We start from the raw sequence: 15,971 nt of genomic DNA, 5'->3' as shown, positions 1-15,971 counted from the left end.
TAAAATGTTCCAGATGTTCGTCAGCTGCTTTTCCAAAATCCTATGCTTTGGAAACAAGCTCCATTTGGATAAATAAGACACAATCAAATCCTAAATACTTGATTTATTTCCCCTATTTGGACAAATCATTTGGCATCACAAATACGGTCGGACAATAAGAGACACTCGTCTTGAGATAATATGGCGATCACGTTTGTCACGAATGTACATTTCCCTCTATTTGGTCCCAAAGATTGTTTAGCAAGCGTGCGAGTGGTTTCGGTACGTTTCGAAAGGTGAATAGTTGCGGCAGCTCTTCCCATTGAGTCGCCGACCCCCCCCCCCCAAAAAAAAAAATCAAAGCACATTGGGACAAAATGTTCAAAGCACCGACGGTGGCGAGTCACACCTGAGAACGTTGCGAACGTCACGGACGACTTCAATGACCGTCGTCTCCTCCAAAGCGATACGGCACATCTATAAATATTGCTATGGACATTATAATACAGTACAGTGCACGATTGGCTCATCCCCAGAGGGGGGGAAGGATTCAGTGCATCAAGACCAGCGGCACTTGGGGTCCACAAAGCCTCATCCGGGAAGCATTTCCAGCCGACCCACGCGGGCCTCCTCGAGACGTGGGGCCACCGCGCCAACCGTGGTCGGACGGCGGCGGCGGACGGACAGAAGCTCATGCCTCGCTGCAGCACTCGTAAATGTTATCTTCCACCAGGGCCACAACCTGCTCAAACTTGTGGTGCAGCTGAGTGCGCCGTGCCGTCGGGTTGGACTCCAGCGCAGTCACCACCTGAGGAAAAGAAGGACGGCGGAATGGTGACTAGAAGATATCAAGAGATCACAGAGGTACGTAAAATAATAGAAAGTCTAGTACAGGCGTGGGCAAACTTTTGGGCCCGGGGCCACATTGACTTTAAAAATTTGACAGATGGGTGGGGTCAGCACGAGATACGATACATGTAAAAAAACTGCATCCGTTAACAGTACATATGAACCATTAACAGACAAAAAGGACTAAAGTATTAACGTACTCATTACTCATCATCATAGTAAAGAGTATAAAGTACAAAGTAAAGTAAAAAGGAATGTATTAAGAAATATTAAAATGTAATTTAAAAAAAGGGAGGGGCACTGAAAAAAAATAATAAAAAAGGAAAAAAAATATCAAGTATTTCAGCTAATCATATGTCAGTACTGTATTTTTCACACTAGAAGTCATATTAGCCAAAGGAAATGCGCAATCAAAGGTAAATATAAGTGGCACAAGAGTATAAGTTGCATTTCTACAGGACAGTTTAAAGCGGTTCAGAAAATTAGATGAGAGGAAGTTTTTAAATGGTCAGAAACAAACATTAAAGTGATAGTCAAATAGGGAAAAACAGACAAAATAGCCACATGATAATATGTTATTTTTTACTCTAACTAGCCTAAAAAACAGCTGTTGGTGGTCAGAGTGGAAAAATATATCATATAAATCGTATACAAGTCGCAGGCTCAGTGAAAGCTATGAAAAAAGTTTGACTTATAGTCCAGAAAATACAACATTCCAGATTTCTTGTGACATTATTAATAAATACACCTGGACTCAAGCCTATCAGTAGGATTGTGCTCAGGTATGGCTAACGGCGCTCCTACACCGCGCTAATTATTGGCGATAATCTTTTGGGGAGGTTTTAAAATGAATGTAATTAATACTAGTTGTTTTCTTTCCCTTTTGACTTTCTTGCTCCCATTGAAAGAGGAAAAATCGCATTCTTTGCATCTGAAATGCAGTATTTTGAGAGGTAAAGGACATCACTATTTAGTTTCTCAATCTATTTGTATTGCTCTTAAATAGTTTGTTTCATGCAAAGAACATCATCATGCTCGAGCAATGTAAACATTGGTGAAGCAAAAACCTCAAAACCGGCAGAAAAGAAGCCTAACATTGTGACTGAATCGGTTCTGGGAGGATATTTTTTCCTGCAGACATTATTTTTAAGTGCCAATGTTTGCACCACTGAAAACTGGCCCATTTGGTTGAGAGCGTGAGTACTTTAGCCACCTCTGCATCCAGCAGAGAGGGTAAAGGAAGCCACCTGCACGCGCATTTTCGAGTGCCTCCATTCTCCCTGCGAAGCCTCGGCCCTTCACGTATTTACAAAACAACATCTGCGGAAAGTCGTCGGGGTTCCTAGTCACCAAAACGTTGAGAGCACTCAGCATAAACGCGCGCGGCGAGGCCCACCGGGGCAAGAGAAGGGCCAATCAGAGGCCATTCAGCCTGCCTAACCGCATCTGTTGCGTTCACGCTTGCCGTATTAAAAGTTAGCCCGTCTGTAGCAAAAACAGATCTGCGTGTGTGAGCGTGAATGGTTGTTTGTCTTAAAGTGCCCAGCCATTGGCTGGCCACCAATATTAGTGAACGTAATTTTTCATTACACTTTTTCCAGCTTCTGTTAGCTTTCACTGCAATTGACGTGAAAGTTATTTAACCAAACTCCAAACATGCTGCGGATAGGCTGATATATAATATCCATTCATTGAACTGCTTTATCCTCACTAGGATCACTGGGAGTGCTGGAACCTATCCCAGGGCACTAGGCGATGGACAACCATTCACACTCATACCTATGGGCAATTCAGAGTGTCCATTCATCCTACCATGCATGTTTTTGGAATGTGGGAGGAAACCGGGGTACCCTGAGCAAACCCATGGAGGCCCGGAGAGAACATGCAAACTCCACACAGATGGTCGTGACCTGGATTTGAACCCAGGGCTCCAAAGCTGTGAGGCCAACACGTTAAACCACTCACCCAACCCGGCCGCTCTGATATGTAAATACATTATAGTCCATACAAGTCCTAGAAAATGTACTTTGGCCATTGGGTGGCAGCAAATTATCCATTTTGGACATTTAGACCACGCTTGAAAGAAATTTAGAGAGAGAAAAAAATGGCGCAGATTTGTAAATTTGAAAATCAGCTGCGCCGAGAAAGTGTTGGTCATGTTTGGAGATGTCAAGGTATCGCTGCCCACGTGAAGAAGTTCCTACCTGGTTTCTGTATCTCTTGGCGTATTTGTAAATCTCCATCAAGGCCAGGTTGGTGTTGAATTCATTTCTGTACTTCTGCAAAACGAAAAGCAGGTCAGACAGAAACATCGTTGAAATGACAACGTTTGCAACGACGTGACTTACCCGGGATTCCTCGGCCAGGTGAGCGTTCATCTCCTGCTCGCTGAGCGGTGCCATTTCCTGGATCTGCCGGTAGAAGCACTGTACCCTCTTCTTATATTCAGGGATTTCCTTTGCGTACAGAAGCTTATTGGTCGGAGAATCCTGTAAAAAAGAAACCCCCATAAGAACAACTTGATTTGAGCGGTGGGGTGGGAGGACTCCCATAAATGGATTGCACAATTTAATGTAATTTTTTTATGCTAGAGTTATCTGAATAACTCTTAATGTTTTGTTGTTACCGACATTACCAGGCATGTAACATTAGTATACCATACACTTATTCTGCCTGTTGTTCTCCAATTTATTTAGATTTTAATTTGCCTTTCAAGATGACATGTATGTCTTTGCTTCCCCCAAATATGCGACGTATACTCCAGTGCGACTTATATGTTTTTTCCTTCTTAATTATGCATTTTTTTGGCTAGTGCGACTTATACTCAGGTGCGACTAATAGTCCAAAAAATACAGTAGTCCAGTTCACAGTTGGAGCACCATCTGAATTTCAATCTGACAGCCGATTCAGACTGCCAGCAATTTCTGTTTTCTTCCATATGTGGGCTCGCGAGCCATAGTTTCCCGACTTCTAATCTAGATCTCTGCTCTCCTTGGTTTCTGTCTTGACTCCTAAAAGTCCTAATTGTGTCTCGGTTTAAGATAGCCTTGTCTTGAGGACAACGCTACCAATGAGCGACTCATCCATCAACTATCCACCCCATCAAGTGGAGACAAAAGAGGGAGGAAGGAAGAGAGTTGCCTTCCGGCGTCCATCTTCTCCTCGGTGCCAGCCGTTCTCTTTACTTCCTGCCTTACTCACACTGGCGCTCAGTGGAGTAGAAAGGAAGTCCATGGCGGGCACATTCCGCTTTTAATGGTGACTACAGTTGCGAGCGAATGAAGGATGGGAACGTGTAGGGAAAGTAGGGCAAGGGATGTGGAGTATAAATGTGTGTGTGAGTGTGTGTGTGTGTGTGTGTGTGTGTGAGAGTGAAAGGGGGGGTTGTCCAGAGCAAATGTGCTTACAAGAAAACTTGTGTGTCACGAGTTATTTGTGTCACTTGATGTATTTGCCCGTGTGTGTGTGTGTGTGCGCTGACTAAACAGAGCTCAGTTTGGGAGCCTTCCTGCTTCCTGTCCGCAAGGTCACTTCCTGCTGTTTGCCCATCTGTTTGCCAACCCCCCGTGACCTCTCACCCCTGCGTGAGGGTGCTTCTTGCCAGATAAGAAGGTTTCCGTGACAACAGGGTGCGTTGCATCGTTTGATGTGGCTAATCCAGACCCCGTGTGCCCATCCTTCAATCCGCACTAAGCGCCACTTCCAGAAAATGTCCCGTGTTCAGGAGAAAATCTTAATTGAGGATTCTCAAACTGCACACACTTTTTTGTGTGCACTTAGCTTTTTGGGTGAATACGGCTTCGCCCAAAAGTTGTGGTGGAACTTCCGCAAAAAAAAAAAAAAGCTCAACTCAGCGGATGCTTCCAAGCCAGCGGAAGATTTATTCGTAACAACGCAAGGTTATTCAAAAGCTTCAAGCGGGAGATTATGACGCTCGACAAACTGAACGTCGACTGGCTAAGGCTTTCTCGCTCCTTAGCGTTTGCCGAATTGGGCTTTTGTTGATTCTGACAGAAGAGACTTCCCCGGCTTTACGCAAAAGCCCGCTTGAGGAGTTTGGCGTTTTCATCAGTGCTGGCGGAAGTGGGCCTTTCGTGGCACGCTTTGTCAGGAGAAAATCCTGTTTGCGGACACTCGTGCAGCGTGACCGCCCTAAAGCTTTTCTCGCTGACACCAAACAAGCTTGGGGACAGGGAGGAAGAAAAAGTTTGGCAGTACTGCGGACATGTCGCCTGGGAAAGAAAGTTCAAAGCCTATGTTGCCCACTGCCGACAACGCCGGTCTTGTCCGGATCGGACCAAAGGTTTACGCTGACTTTGGGGGGGGGGAAACATTCACATATTTTATGGCTTGATAAAAGTGGCATGACTTGTTTCTTTTCCTCCCAAAAAATGGATAGGGAGTTTGGGACTGTCAATCCTCCCACTTCAAAGGGTGAGGACAGCCATCAACATAAATTACAGGAACAGTTGTCCTTAGAGTGGAAGTAGCTGTTCAAAAGTTGACACTTTAACCATTAATAGGCATGTGATTATTTTGGGTGATTAAAAAAAAAATCCAAATGAATGATAAAAGTACTTCTAGTAGTATTTCCATTAAAAATGTATAGTAAGGCTTTTTTTCATCAAAAATGACTATGTATTATAAGGCTTTTTCTCATTATAGTATATGTATAGTAAGGGTTTTTTCTTTATAAAAATGACCACGAATAGTAATTTTTTTTATTTTTTTAAATGACCATGTATTAGATTCCATTGATGGAAACAAATGTCCAATTCATTTTTGTAGAAACCACATGTCACTGTCCCAAAAACTAATCGACGTATTTCCAAGTTTACATGAAAAAAGCATGCGTTTCCCAAAGAAGGGCAGCCCAAAAAAAAGATGTAAATTCAAATAAATATATAAAAACTTTAAAACCGCAAGTAAAGGAGGTGCATTGTTTGACGACTGTTCGATTCGCTCCAGGGAAGGAAGTAACTCAGGAAGAGACAGCAGACAAGCAGAGCCCGTTGACAAGCTCACAGTGTCGGAGGGATGAGAGGCATTTGTGAACAGGGAAGACAGTGACATTTGAGCTCACGCACAAACATGCACACCCTCACACACAACTTGTGCACAACCACAAGCGAGATCCCTACAGCTTGTGACCTTGGATCAGTCATCCTGCCTAAAAGGAGACAAGGTGAGCTAGATGGAGCTGACAACAGAGTTTATGGCTGGCTGTGTAGGTGCACGGCCAGGCTACTTACCCCTTATTGGGCACAAACATGACAAATGGCTGTATGCACTCTGAAACCTCACTTAAATATTAAGTGCAATGATGCTCACCATCTAAAGTTGGCTTCCTCTCTTGGTCCTTCATTAGCTTTTAAAGCTTAAAGAAGTTTTAAGTACAAATATTAACGGAATATATTAGCATTTTGGAACCAGGAGGTCTCTTTATAAAGTGTCAAAGTCACCACACGCTTTGCCTATGCCTATGAAGTTCCCAGCGATGGCCAATCAGAGAAAAGTATACTCAAATGATTTCCTGTCAGGTACACATAATGACAAAGTGCACATATACAGAAGAGTATCGAAAGCACAAACTATATTACCAAATTTTCTGGCGTATTAGCCATTTCCTCCTACAAGCTGTACCTTTAAAATTGTTGAATTTTACAATTTCTCTCGTATAAGATGCTCCCTGATTTTTGAGATACAGTATAAATCGATTGCTGGATTGCACATTCTGAAAGGGTGTTGCCTGCACTTAGACAAATTCAAAGAAGAAGTCACGTGAGCAGAACAACCAGGAAGTGTGTGCATAGCGGTCTGGTTTGTCATTCTTAGGTAAGATGGCGGTGCCCTGAGTGAAAAATGGCAGGTAGGAGTGAGGTTTTTTTACGTTTTACGCAAGATATGTTTTTTTCTTCTTGAATTTCAATCATAAACGTCAAAATAAACTTTCGTTATGGCGTTTCGTCCTTGTCACCTTGCAGTTTCGTGTTTGTAAAGTAATTTGTGTGCATATAAGCCGTACCCTCGATTCAATCATAATTTTTTTTTGCGCCCAATACGGCGTACATGCGAGAAAATATGGTAGTTTGAAAAATAATGACATTCTGTGAATCTTCAATGAAAGTGGCTGTGCAAACCTGGTTAATATTCAAGGTTATAGAAAATAATCCAGAAAAAACTACACATTTAATGCCAAAAAAATCTATGATGTTTGTGTAATATTGATAATTTGACACATCGATATACATCTTTTGCTTTTTCTTTGTTTGATTGCAACATATAGGATTATATTGGTAAAGTGGAAGCATACTGACCTTGCCCAGCTGCAGGTCAGAAATAGAGCAGGCGTCAATGAAGGCTTGCGCAATGACAGACAGACACGCGTCCATATGATCCGTCTTGTCAATGTCAAAGACAAACTGGGGGTTCTTCAGGATGTTCACCCAGAAACGCAGCGGCAAACTGAGCGAGCACAGGGAAGGCTTTTTAAAGCTCACGCCTGACTGACGACTGCCGTCAACCATTTTCCTTTACTGACCTGTTGGTTTTCCAGATGTGGAGGGTGTCGGGATCAGTGATGCCCCGTTTTTCAGCCTGCTCCTCCAGAAAGTCAAAGAAGTATTTGACAGCTAACGGAGGCTGCTCAGGAGGGATGCTGAGGATGGCCTGGAAGAGGTCATCCAAGAACTTCTGCAGCGTTCCCTTTGATTGAAAAGACATGAATTGATGAGATGGAGGCACACTATAACTGACATTTTGAGACATTTTAGTGCAAACTATCATGCATTAAAATGGCATTAAATGTTATGAAAGGTCAATACAAAACAGAAATAACAAAATAGAGAACATTCCACACTCATTAACTGATTCATAATTTTAGTCATTTTATTTTTTTGGATGGCCGATTTTGGAATACCAGAATTAAGTGTGCTCATCATGTAAAAAAAACAAAACCAGCATTGAAAGCAAGTCAAGTATAACTTAAGTTCTCCTTGTTCACCTGGGTTTAATCACTCAAGCAAAGTTTGACAAGGATCGGAAATACATTGGTTGGTTTCCGTTTACATAATGACGTGACTACTAGCTATGTGATAGCTTGTAAATGAGGGGAGCCGAGGAACAGTCAAATATGTTTAAAATAACCAAGCTTTGTGTGACTCATTGCTACAACAGTCATTGCGAATTATCATCTTCTTACGTCTCTTGATAAAAGGTGCCCAAGGGATTTGGGGGTGCTCACCTTAGTAGACAGGAGGCGTGTCAGGTAGATTTCAGGCAGCACCTTCTTGCGGTGGTTTTGCCTATGGGACCTTTTGGTCTCCATTAGCTCATCGTGGGGAAGAACCTGGAACACCAAGAGGCTCAGAGTCAACACTGGGCACACCATTTGCTTTTACAGCTCCTCGCGAGAACCCGAAATGAACGCCGCGAGCCTTCAGCGGTAGTCAGAGGAATTTTTCTGTTTCGCGCATTAGATATACGATCCACAAACCACATTACCCTCGGTTGAAAACAATCTAAAAGAGTTAGCAAATGTCTGTGGCTCACATCTCTTGACTTGCACAGCCCAACCTAAATGCAAATGTACAGCCTGGAGTTAAAAAAAAAAAGAAAAAGACTACAAATCTGCCCTTAAAAATGGACTATTCACCCGGCAAATTGCGTTCCGAAGAACTCATTATTCTAAAGTCAAAGGGCCCGTATCTTGGCAGACGGTTATAAAAGAGCTTAAGCTGCATTAGCGCCGCTCTTTCCTCGCAGCGGCGGCTTTCCTTCTCACCTCCATTCACCCTCATTCTCTCCATCTCCACATGGAGCAAAAGCAACATTGTCAGAGAGCACTTGGAGAATATAACAGCAGTTACTCACCAAGTGGATGTACTTTTCCGTGTCCAGATCTTTGGCTAGAGGAGTGGGAGGAGAAGAAACAGAAACAATACAATCAACAAGAGAAAATAAAAGAAGACGGGCAGTTGGAAGAAGGCGAGAGGTGACAGCTGAGAGGGAGGGAACAAAAAAACAAAGACGCTGAGACGAGACGAAGGTAGATAGAGTATAGACGCCAGAGGTGAAAGTGATTAAGGTGGACGCTGGGCCGGAAGGGAAGGCCGGCTGTCAGACTGAGTGAAGGAGAAAGATTACGAGTGAACATGGAGAACGGAGCTGCAGAGGCAGACACACAAAGTCTACCTATTAGTGCAAATGAGATGCTAACGCTTGACAAACTTTGGGAGAAAGTGCTGTGCTTGGTATATCATCGTGCATCTAAATAAGGTCTTAGATGAATGAATTGTCTTTTATAGACGGTCGAGCATTATATACAATTATGCTTTATGTTAGCTATGGTCATGGTTTATATTTGGGGCAACTGGACATTTCTGTTTGCCACCAAAAAATACAAACTAAAGTTAATAAAGGAGGAAAATGGTTTTAAAAGATGAAAAAAGGAGAGGGAACAGCTTATGGAGATCCATTGGATAGAAGCAGTAATAAAGCCATCTTATAATGTCTGTGTGTTGTATGTGTGAGTATTTTTATGGTTAAACGTGCATCGGCATCAGGTTAGTTTATATATATATTTCTCTTTACTTGAAAGCTTGCCAGTAACTCTTAGCCCAAATTAAAAAAAAAAAAAAAAAAAAAACTAATTCACAACAATGCCTGACTTGGGAAAAAAAACCTAAATTATACGTCATTATACTATATACATTGACTGAAAGGGCATTGACAAGACTTGCTCAACTTTTGTTTCTCCCTACTTTGAAAAGTTAATTAAAAAATAGTTCAAAATATTGGATCGGTAATGTAAAAAAAACGTATTGAAAAAAAATAAGATCGGAAGTAAAAAAAAATATTTAAAAGTGCTGTGACCTCCCTATGCTTGAGCACCAAAACAAACAACAATTGCAAAAAAAAAACAGCATAGGTGCCGACCAAATTATGCTGTTTATTTATAGCTGGATAATGAGAACACGCGTGGACTTTCGGGCTTGCAAGGAGGAGACGCTCGCTCAATTGCTAAACTGGTGTTGAGAGATAGTGGCGACTCTGCCAGGCGCTGCTGCTGCCCAGTGGGCCTGGCTCCAGACCCTCAACAGCGATCACCGTGTTTTTATATTGGCCACACGTGTAGCTCAGTAAGCCTGTGACATCTCCTTGATGCTTTGAAGTCACAGCCAGTGTTTGTCCACATAAGCTTGCCATTGAAGTGGGGAGGGGGGTCTTTTTGAAAGTGAGGAGACACAGTGGTGGACGGATTGGTCCAAACCACTTAACTTGGCTATGATTTTAGTTGATCTTGAGAAAACATGAATTTTTTCAAGTTTGCAGTCAAATGAATGTACCGTATTTTCACGACTATAAGGCGCACTTAAAAGTCTTAATTTTTCTCCAAAATAGACAGTGTGCCTTATATATGGAAAAAACAGAAAACCAAAAACCACCACTGTCGGATATTAAAAAAACACAAACGCCTGAACTGAAACAATACTGTTAAATATGCAGATGCCATCTTAGTTTACAAAACCTCCCCCACTGCAAGATTTTATACAAAAAAAATCCAAAACATCAACAATGGCTGGCTCTAGAGGTGACTGTGTAGTAAGTGCTTCATACCTGGAAGTCAATAGCAATTACCGTATTTTCACGACTATAAGGCGCACTTAAAAGTCTTAAATTTTCTCCAAAATAGTCAGTGCGCCTTATAATACAGTGCGCCTTATATATGGAAAAAATGTCATTCATTGAGGGTGCGCCTTATAATGCGGTGTGCCTTATAGTCGTGAAAATACGGTATATATGACATTCGTGATGAACCAAGTCATTTGAAAAACTGTTGAAAACTGAGCACTATGCTTCAATTATGGAATGACCTACTAGTAGACGGTATGCTGCCTGGCCCACATTTATTACTGAATGGTAATGTGGTTTTGCCATGACAACAAGAGTGAGAATGATTGTTCTTTTTTGCGTTTTTAGATGATTTTGAACTTTTCCGTCAGTAATATGTAACCTCTACTTGTGCATATTTCCGCAAGTAAGTGAGTGGCTGATAATCAATGTGTTGCATGCAAGGCGACGTACCTCTCCCCAGGGTGTTTTCTTTCTTGTCTTGCATACTCATGGCAAGGGACGCCCCTTCGGGGATCTAGAAGAAGACAGACGGAGAAAAACAGAGGTGACGGGGTGAGAGGTGAATGTTGGTTCAAGCTCCCGTAGAGGATTTGCCTTTAACAGGCGCCCGTGTTGCTATTGTGGGGCTTCCCAGTGACCCGGGAACGCAAGTACACGACGCGATGCACCCCCCCACGTTGCTGCGTCAACACGGCTTAGCAAACCTAAACAGCACACTTAACATGTACAGGTAAAAGGTCAAAGGTGAGAGGGTCACTCAGTGTCTGTTTACTCACGCACAAATGAATGTTGACATAAGCAAATACACAGAGACATTCCTGCTTACTTTTGCGGAGCTTTTTTTTCTTGCAGCAGATTTTTTAATGGGTTGGTTGTGTTTTTATTGCAATTAAAGGGCAAAACAACCGTCTGGTAAATGTCAAAACAAGTTATCAATCTTGGAAAAATAAAGAGTAAAGGTCTTAGTTGGATGTTATGAGCTTGTCATTTGCTATACAACACATAACTTGCATAATTTGACTTTACATACTAAATGTATAGTAAGTAGAATGATTTTTGAAAAAAAAAAGATTTCTTATTGGGAGGTTATTAGTTTTGTTCCCATAGTGTATTTTACAATGTGTTAAAAATGATTAGTGTCTGAATGTGTTGTGGCCAATCCCCGGTGACTTTGGGCTGAAGAGCACCAATTACAGAGAGGGAATAAAAAGACAAATAATCGCCCTCACGTTCACGGCTAAGGACAATTGAGAAGCTAACAAGCAGGTTGCGAAAAGGTCGCAAAACCTGAGAAAGTACCAACAAAAGTGTAAATTTTTGAGAGGAAGCATACATATAGGCACACTTAAAAATATACCTTCCAATCATCATCTGGGAAAGTCTCCGTTAACCCTCTCATTTGATCATACATGGATGGATGTTGTATAAAATGTTTTTTCAAATTAGTTTATGAAAGGTAGAGCAATAATAATACCATTTTTTTAAGGGTCATAGTTCATCCTATTTAAATGGATTGGATTTATATGTGCATTAATGAGTTTCAACAATCCATTAGATAACTTTATTCATCCCTTTATATATATATATATATATATATATATATATATATATATATATATATATATATATATATATATATATATATATATATATATATATATATATATATATATATATATATATATATATATATATATATATATATATATATATATATATATATATATATATATATATATATATATATATATATATATATATATATATATATATATATATATATATATATATATATATATATATATATATATATATATATATATATATATATATATATATATATATATACATATATATATATATATATATATATATATATATATACATATATATATATATATATACATATATATATATATATATATATACATATACATATATATATATATATATATATATATATATATATATATATATATATATATATATATATATATATATATATATATATATATATATATATATATATATATATATATATATATATATATATATATATATACATATATATATATACATATATATATATATACATATATATATATATACATATATATATATATACATATACATATATATACATATACATATATATATATACATATATATATATATACATATATACACATATACACATATACACATATACACATATACACATATACACATATATACATATATACATATATACATATATACATATATACATATATACATATATACATATATACATATATACATATATACATATATACATATATACATATATACATATATACATATATACATATATACATATATACATATATACATATATACATATATACATATATACATATATACATATATACATATATACATATATACATATATACATATATACATATATACATATATACATATATACATATATACATATATACATATATATATATATATATATATATATATATATATATATATATATATATATATATATATATATATATATATATATATATATATATATATATATATATATATATATATATATATATATATATATATATATATATATATATATATATATATATATATATATATATATATATATATATATATATATATATATATATATATATATATATATATATATATATATATATATATATATATATATATATATATATATATATATATATATATATATATAATGAATGGAATTCCAGTTAATATTGGACCAATTGAGTATTAGATTAACATGGAAAAATACATGAGGAAATGAATACTCAAATTTATTGTCAATAAATGTGCGAGTAATGCATTACTGGCGATTACACACCTGGTAATGGAAGACTGTGTTGAGTTTTTTGCGCCCATCCTCCATGATGGAGGTGTTGTCCAGGTCCTGCAGGAGTTTGCTGTTGCTTCCCGAGTCAAACCACTCTGCGGGAAACACAAGACGTCCGGGGTTAGTTCAGGAGAAAGAAACGGGAATGCTTCTCGAAAGGGAAAACACAAAAATGACGTGGAGGACCAGCAAAATCCTCCAGGGCCATTAATCAAATCAGCACCGCGGGCTTTCGGAAGCAATAATTCTCCTGATTATTACTGTACGGTCTCCTCAATGCATCCTGTCATTTACTTTATTGTGGCCGCGGGTTAGCGTGGCTCCGTGCGAGGAATTGACCTTTTGCAAAGGAGGATGGCAAATCTCTGAGGGGCCGGGGAGGGGAAAGAAAGAAAGATAATCAGGGAAGCGCCACTCATACCCAGGTCTACATCTTCTGCTCGGGGCCAGTGGGAGAAAGGCAAGTTTTTATAAAAGGCTTCGATGATTTTCTCCTTGACTTGGCAGATGGTGTCCGTATTCATAACCCTGACAGAGAGCGAGTCCATGCCACAACCCTGAAAGGACACGTTGATATTCTGCGAAAACAAAGAGCGCTACGTCACCACAGCGATACGGTTTGAATTTCACTTTCAGCAGTTTTCTTTTCATAAGCCTGCCGTCAGTCAAGTGCGGCCAACGGACGAGGAGGATTCCTCCCACCTGCGGCTTGGCTTCGATATTTTCCCGGAGCAGCCACTCTTCGTTGAGCGTGTAGCGCGCTTTCCCCGTGATGGCGTCGATGGAGCCCTTGTTGATCTGCTGCTTGATGGCGCACAGCAGGAGGAAAAAAGGCTCGCCCACCGTCTCCTGAAGAATGACAGAGCAGAGTGCGGTTATGCGTTAGCCGACCAAGGCGATAAGATTAGATCTTTTTATGATGATACTGGTGTCATTTGGCTCTGACAAATCTACAAATGTTCATGCCATTTCACAGTTCTACATTTTAAGTGGGGATTTGTGTCCCTAAAATAAGGTTGAATAGGGTCACACAGTTCTTTTTTGATATGAACAAGATGAAGATTTTTTTTCCGATATAGAACTGAACTAAACATGAACCGAATGTAGCGTTTCAAACTGATTAACATTATCGCAAACCAAATTTCTTGAACGGCAGTGTAATGCAAGTGTATCAGATTTCAGTATAGACTTTCATCTGAAAATCCACCAATGGTAAATACAGTAGGAATTATCTTTGTATATGTTGGATACAAATGTCTTTTTAGACAGCAAAGTTGAATTGGTTTATTTTGCAATCTTTTTCTTCACCTAGTATAGTAAAAAAAAATGAACTAGTCTAAGGCCTTATAAGGACACACGAAAAATAATAATAAATGAACGTCATGTGAAAGACTGTTACTAATAGAATTTGAAGTCTTGTATTTCTCAGACCTCTGATATTAGAGAAAAAACAATGACACCGTTTATGAGTGCCCCCATTTTGTGAAGTTAATTATAGCCACGCATATAAACACTGATTCACTGAAACGCAGGTGCACGGGATGAAGGGTATGACAGATGTCAAAAGAAAATATGTATAATCTGGGTTACTCACATTTGATTGGCTAAAATAGAACCAGCATTGACAAAATGTCTCCCTACACTAACGACGTTGACATCCAGAAAAAGCTAACATTTATTGACCTTTTTATCCACTATGATTTATCAGTAAAATGAAATTCTATGTATTTTTTTCTATTCAACAAGATTCTTTCTCCCATACGGCACAGGATAAAAGTGTTGTCTGGCCCTTTAAGAAGCAGTTTCTGGGTCAGCAAAAGGACAATGGTCTGCATCTGATCATCACAAACAAGCCATTTTTTGCAATTTGAGAACTGAAGGGGCCCCAACAGACACGTCTAACAACCCACGCTAGATCATTGCGGACTTTCCGTGACCCGTTCGCCTGGGAATCTACGGGGAATTCTCCCCAAAAATCCTTACTTTGAGGTAGCTGTACATGCAGATGGACATCCAGTTGGTGAGCATCTTCTCCACCACGGACTCGGTGCGACGTAGCATCAATTTGGGATTCTTGGAGGCTGAAGCATCAATGAGGTCTACCAGCAGGTCTTTCATGATACTAGTGTAGTACTCCAGTTTGCCGTGGAGGGCGATGGTGAGCAGGGATGCTAAACTGCACCTGAGCCAGGAGTAAAAATGAGTAAAATGCAGCATTAGAGTGAGGTAAATTGCAACAATAATATCCTTGATACTGAACAAGAGCATTTGAAGGGCTCTTTTCTTATCTCTTGCTGAAAATAATAAAAATCGGAGAAGCAAAATTTGAGGAGGCGTTTACCTGTCTCGGACAGCAAAGTCCTTCTGCTGCTCCAACGCGTGGACGAAAGTGACGAGGAAGTGCTTGTTACTGAGAAGAGTGGCGAACAGCGTTATGCCTTCCTCTACGTTGGGTTTGCTCGGATTGGTGGACTGAAGGCAAAAGAGGAGGAAGCGGTTATTTTGACACTTCTTTCTCATCCTTTTTCATAAGTAAAAATGGACATTTGGGTGGTTTGTGACCAGATGGTATTGAATTTCATTATAACCGTAATTGCTCGAGTATAATTTGCTCTAC

General features: G+C 39.3%; 1 protein-coding gene across 2 annotated transcripts in view; it reads right to left on the bottom strand.

Annotated features, from left to right (window-relative positions):
* Nucleotides 1-88: 88 nt before the first annotated feature.
* plxnd1 (plexin D1) overlaps nucleotides 89-15,971 on the bottom strand; it is a 76,663-nt gene continuing 60,780 nt past the window's right edge. For both annotated transcript variants that reach the window (XM_077717165.1, XM_077717247.1), the window contains 13 exons: nucleotides 15,696-15,826; nucleotides 15,338-15,536; nucleotides 14,057-14,203; nucleotides 13,776-13,932; nucleotides 13,346-13,449; nucleotides 10,915-10,978; nucleotides 8,701-8,735; nucleotides 8,072-8,176; nucleotides 7,370-7,533; nucleotides 7,146-7,293; nucleotides 3,177-3,317; nucleotides 3,033-3,107; nucleotides 89-787 (listed from right to left, as the gene is read on the bottom strand). In XM_077717165.1, coding sequence (XP_077573291.1) covers nucleotides 671-787; nucleotides 3,033-3,107; nucleotides 3,177-3,317; nucleotides 7,146-7,293; nucleotides 7,370-7,533; nucleotides 8,072-8,176; nucleotides 8,701-8,735; nucleotides 10,915-10,978; nucleotides 13,346-13,449; nucleotides 13,776-13,932; nucleotides 14,057-14,203; nucleotides 15,338-15,536; nucleotides 15,696-15,826 — 1,587 coding nt within the window. In that variant the 3' untranslated portion in view covers nucleotides 89-670. The remainder of the gene's footprint in view (nucleotides 788-3,032; nucleotides 3,108-3,176; nucleotides 3,318-7,145; nucleotides 7,294-7,369; nucleotides 7,534-8,071; nucleotides 8,177-8,700; nucleotides 8,736-10,914; nucleotides 10,979-13,345; nucleotides 13,450-13,775; nucleotides 13,933-14,056; nucleotides 14,204-15,337; nucleotides 15,537-15,695; nucleotides 15,827-15,971) is intronic.

The sequence above is a fragment of the Stigmatopora nigra genome, chromosome 1 (assembly GCF_051989575.1).
Source record: "Stigmatopora nigra isolate UIUO_SnigA chromosome 1, RoL_Snig_1.1, whole genome shotgun sequence".
NCBI classification, from domain to species: Eukaryota; Metazoa; Chordata; class Actinopteri; order Syngnathiformes; family Syngnathidae; genus Stigmatopora; species Stigmatopora nigra.
Note: the sequence above shows the minus strand (reverse complement) of the source record. Positions and strands in the feature narration are given on the sequence as shown.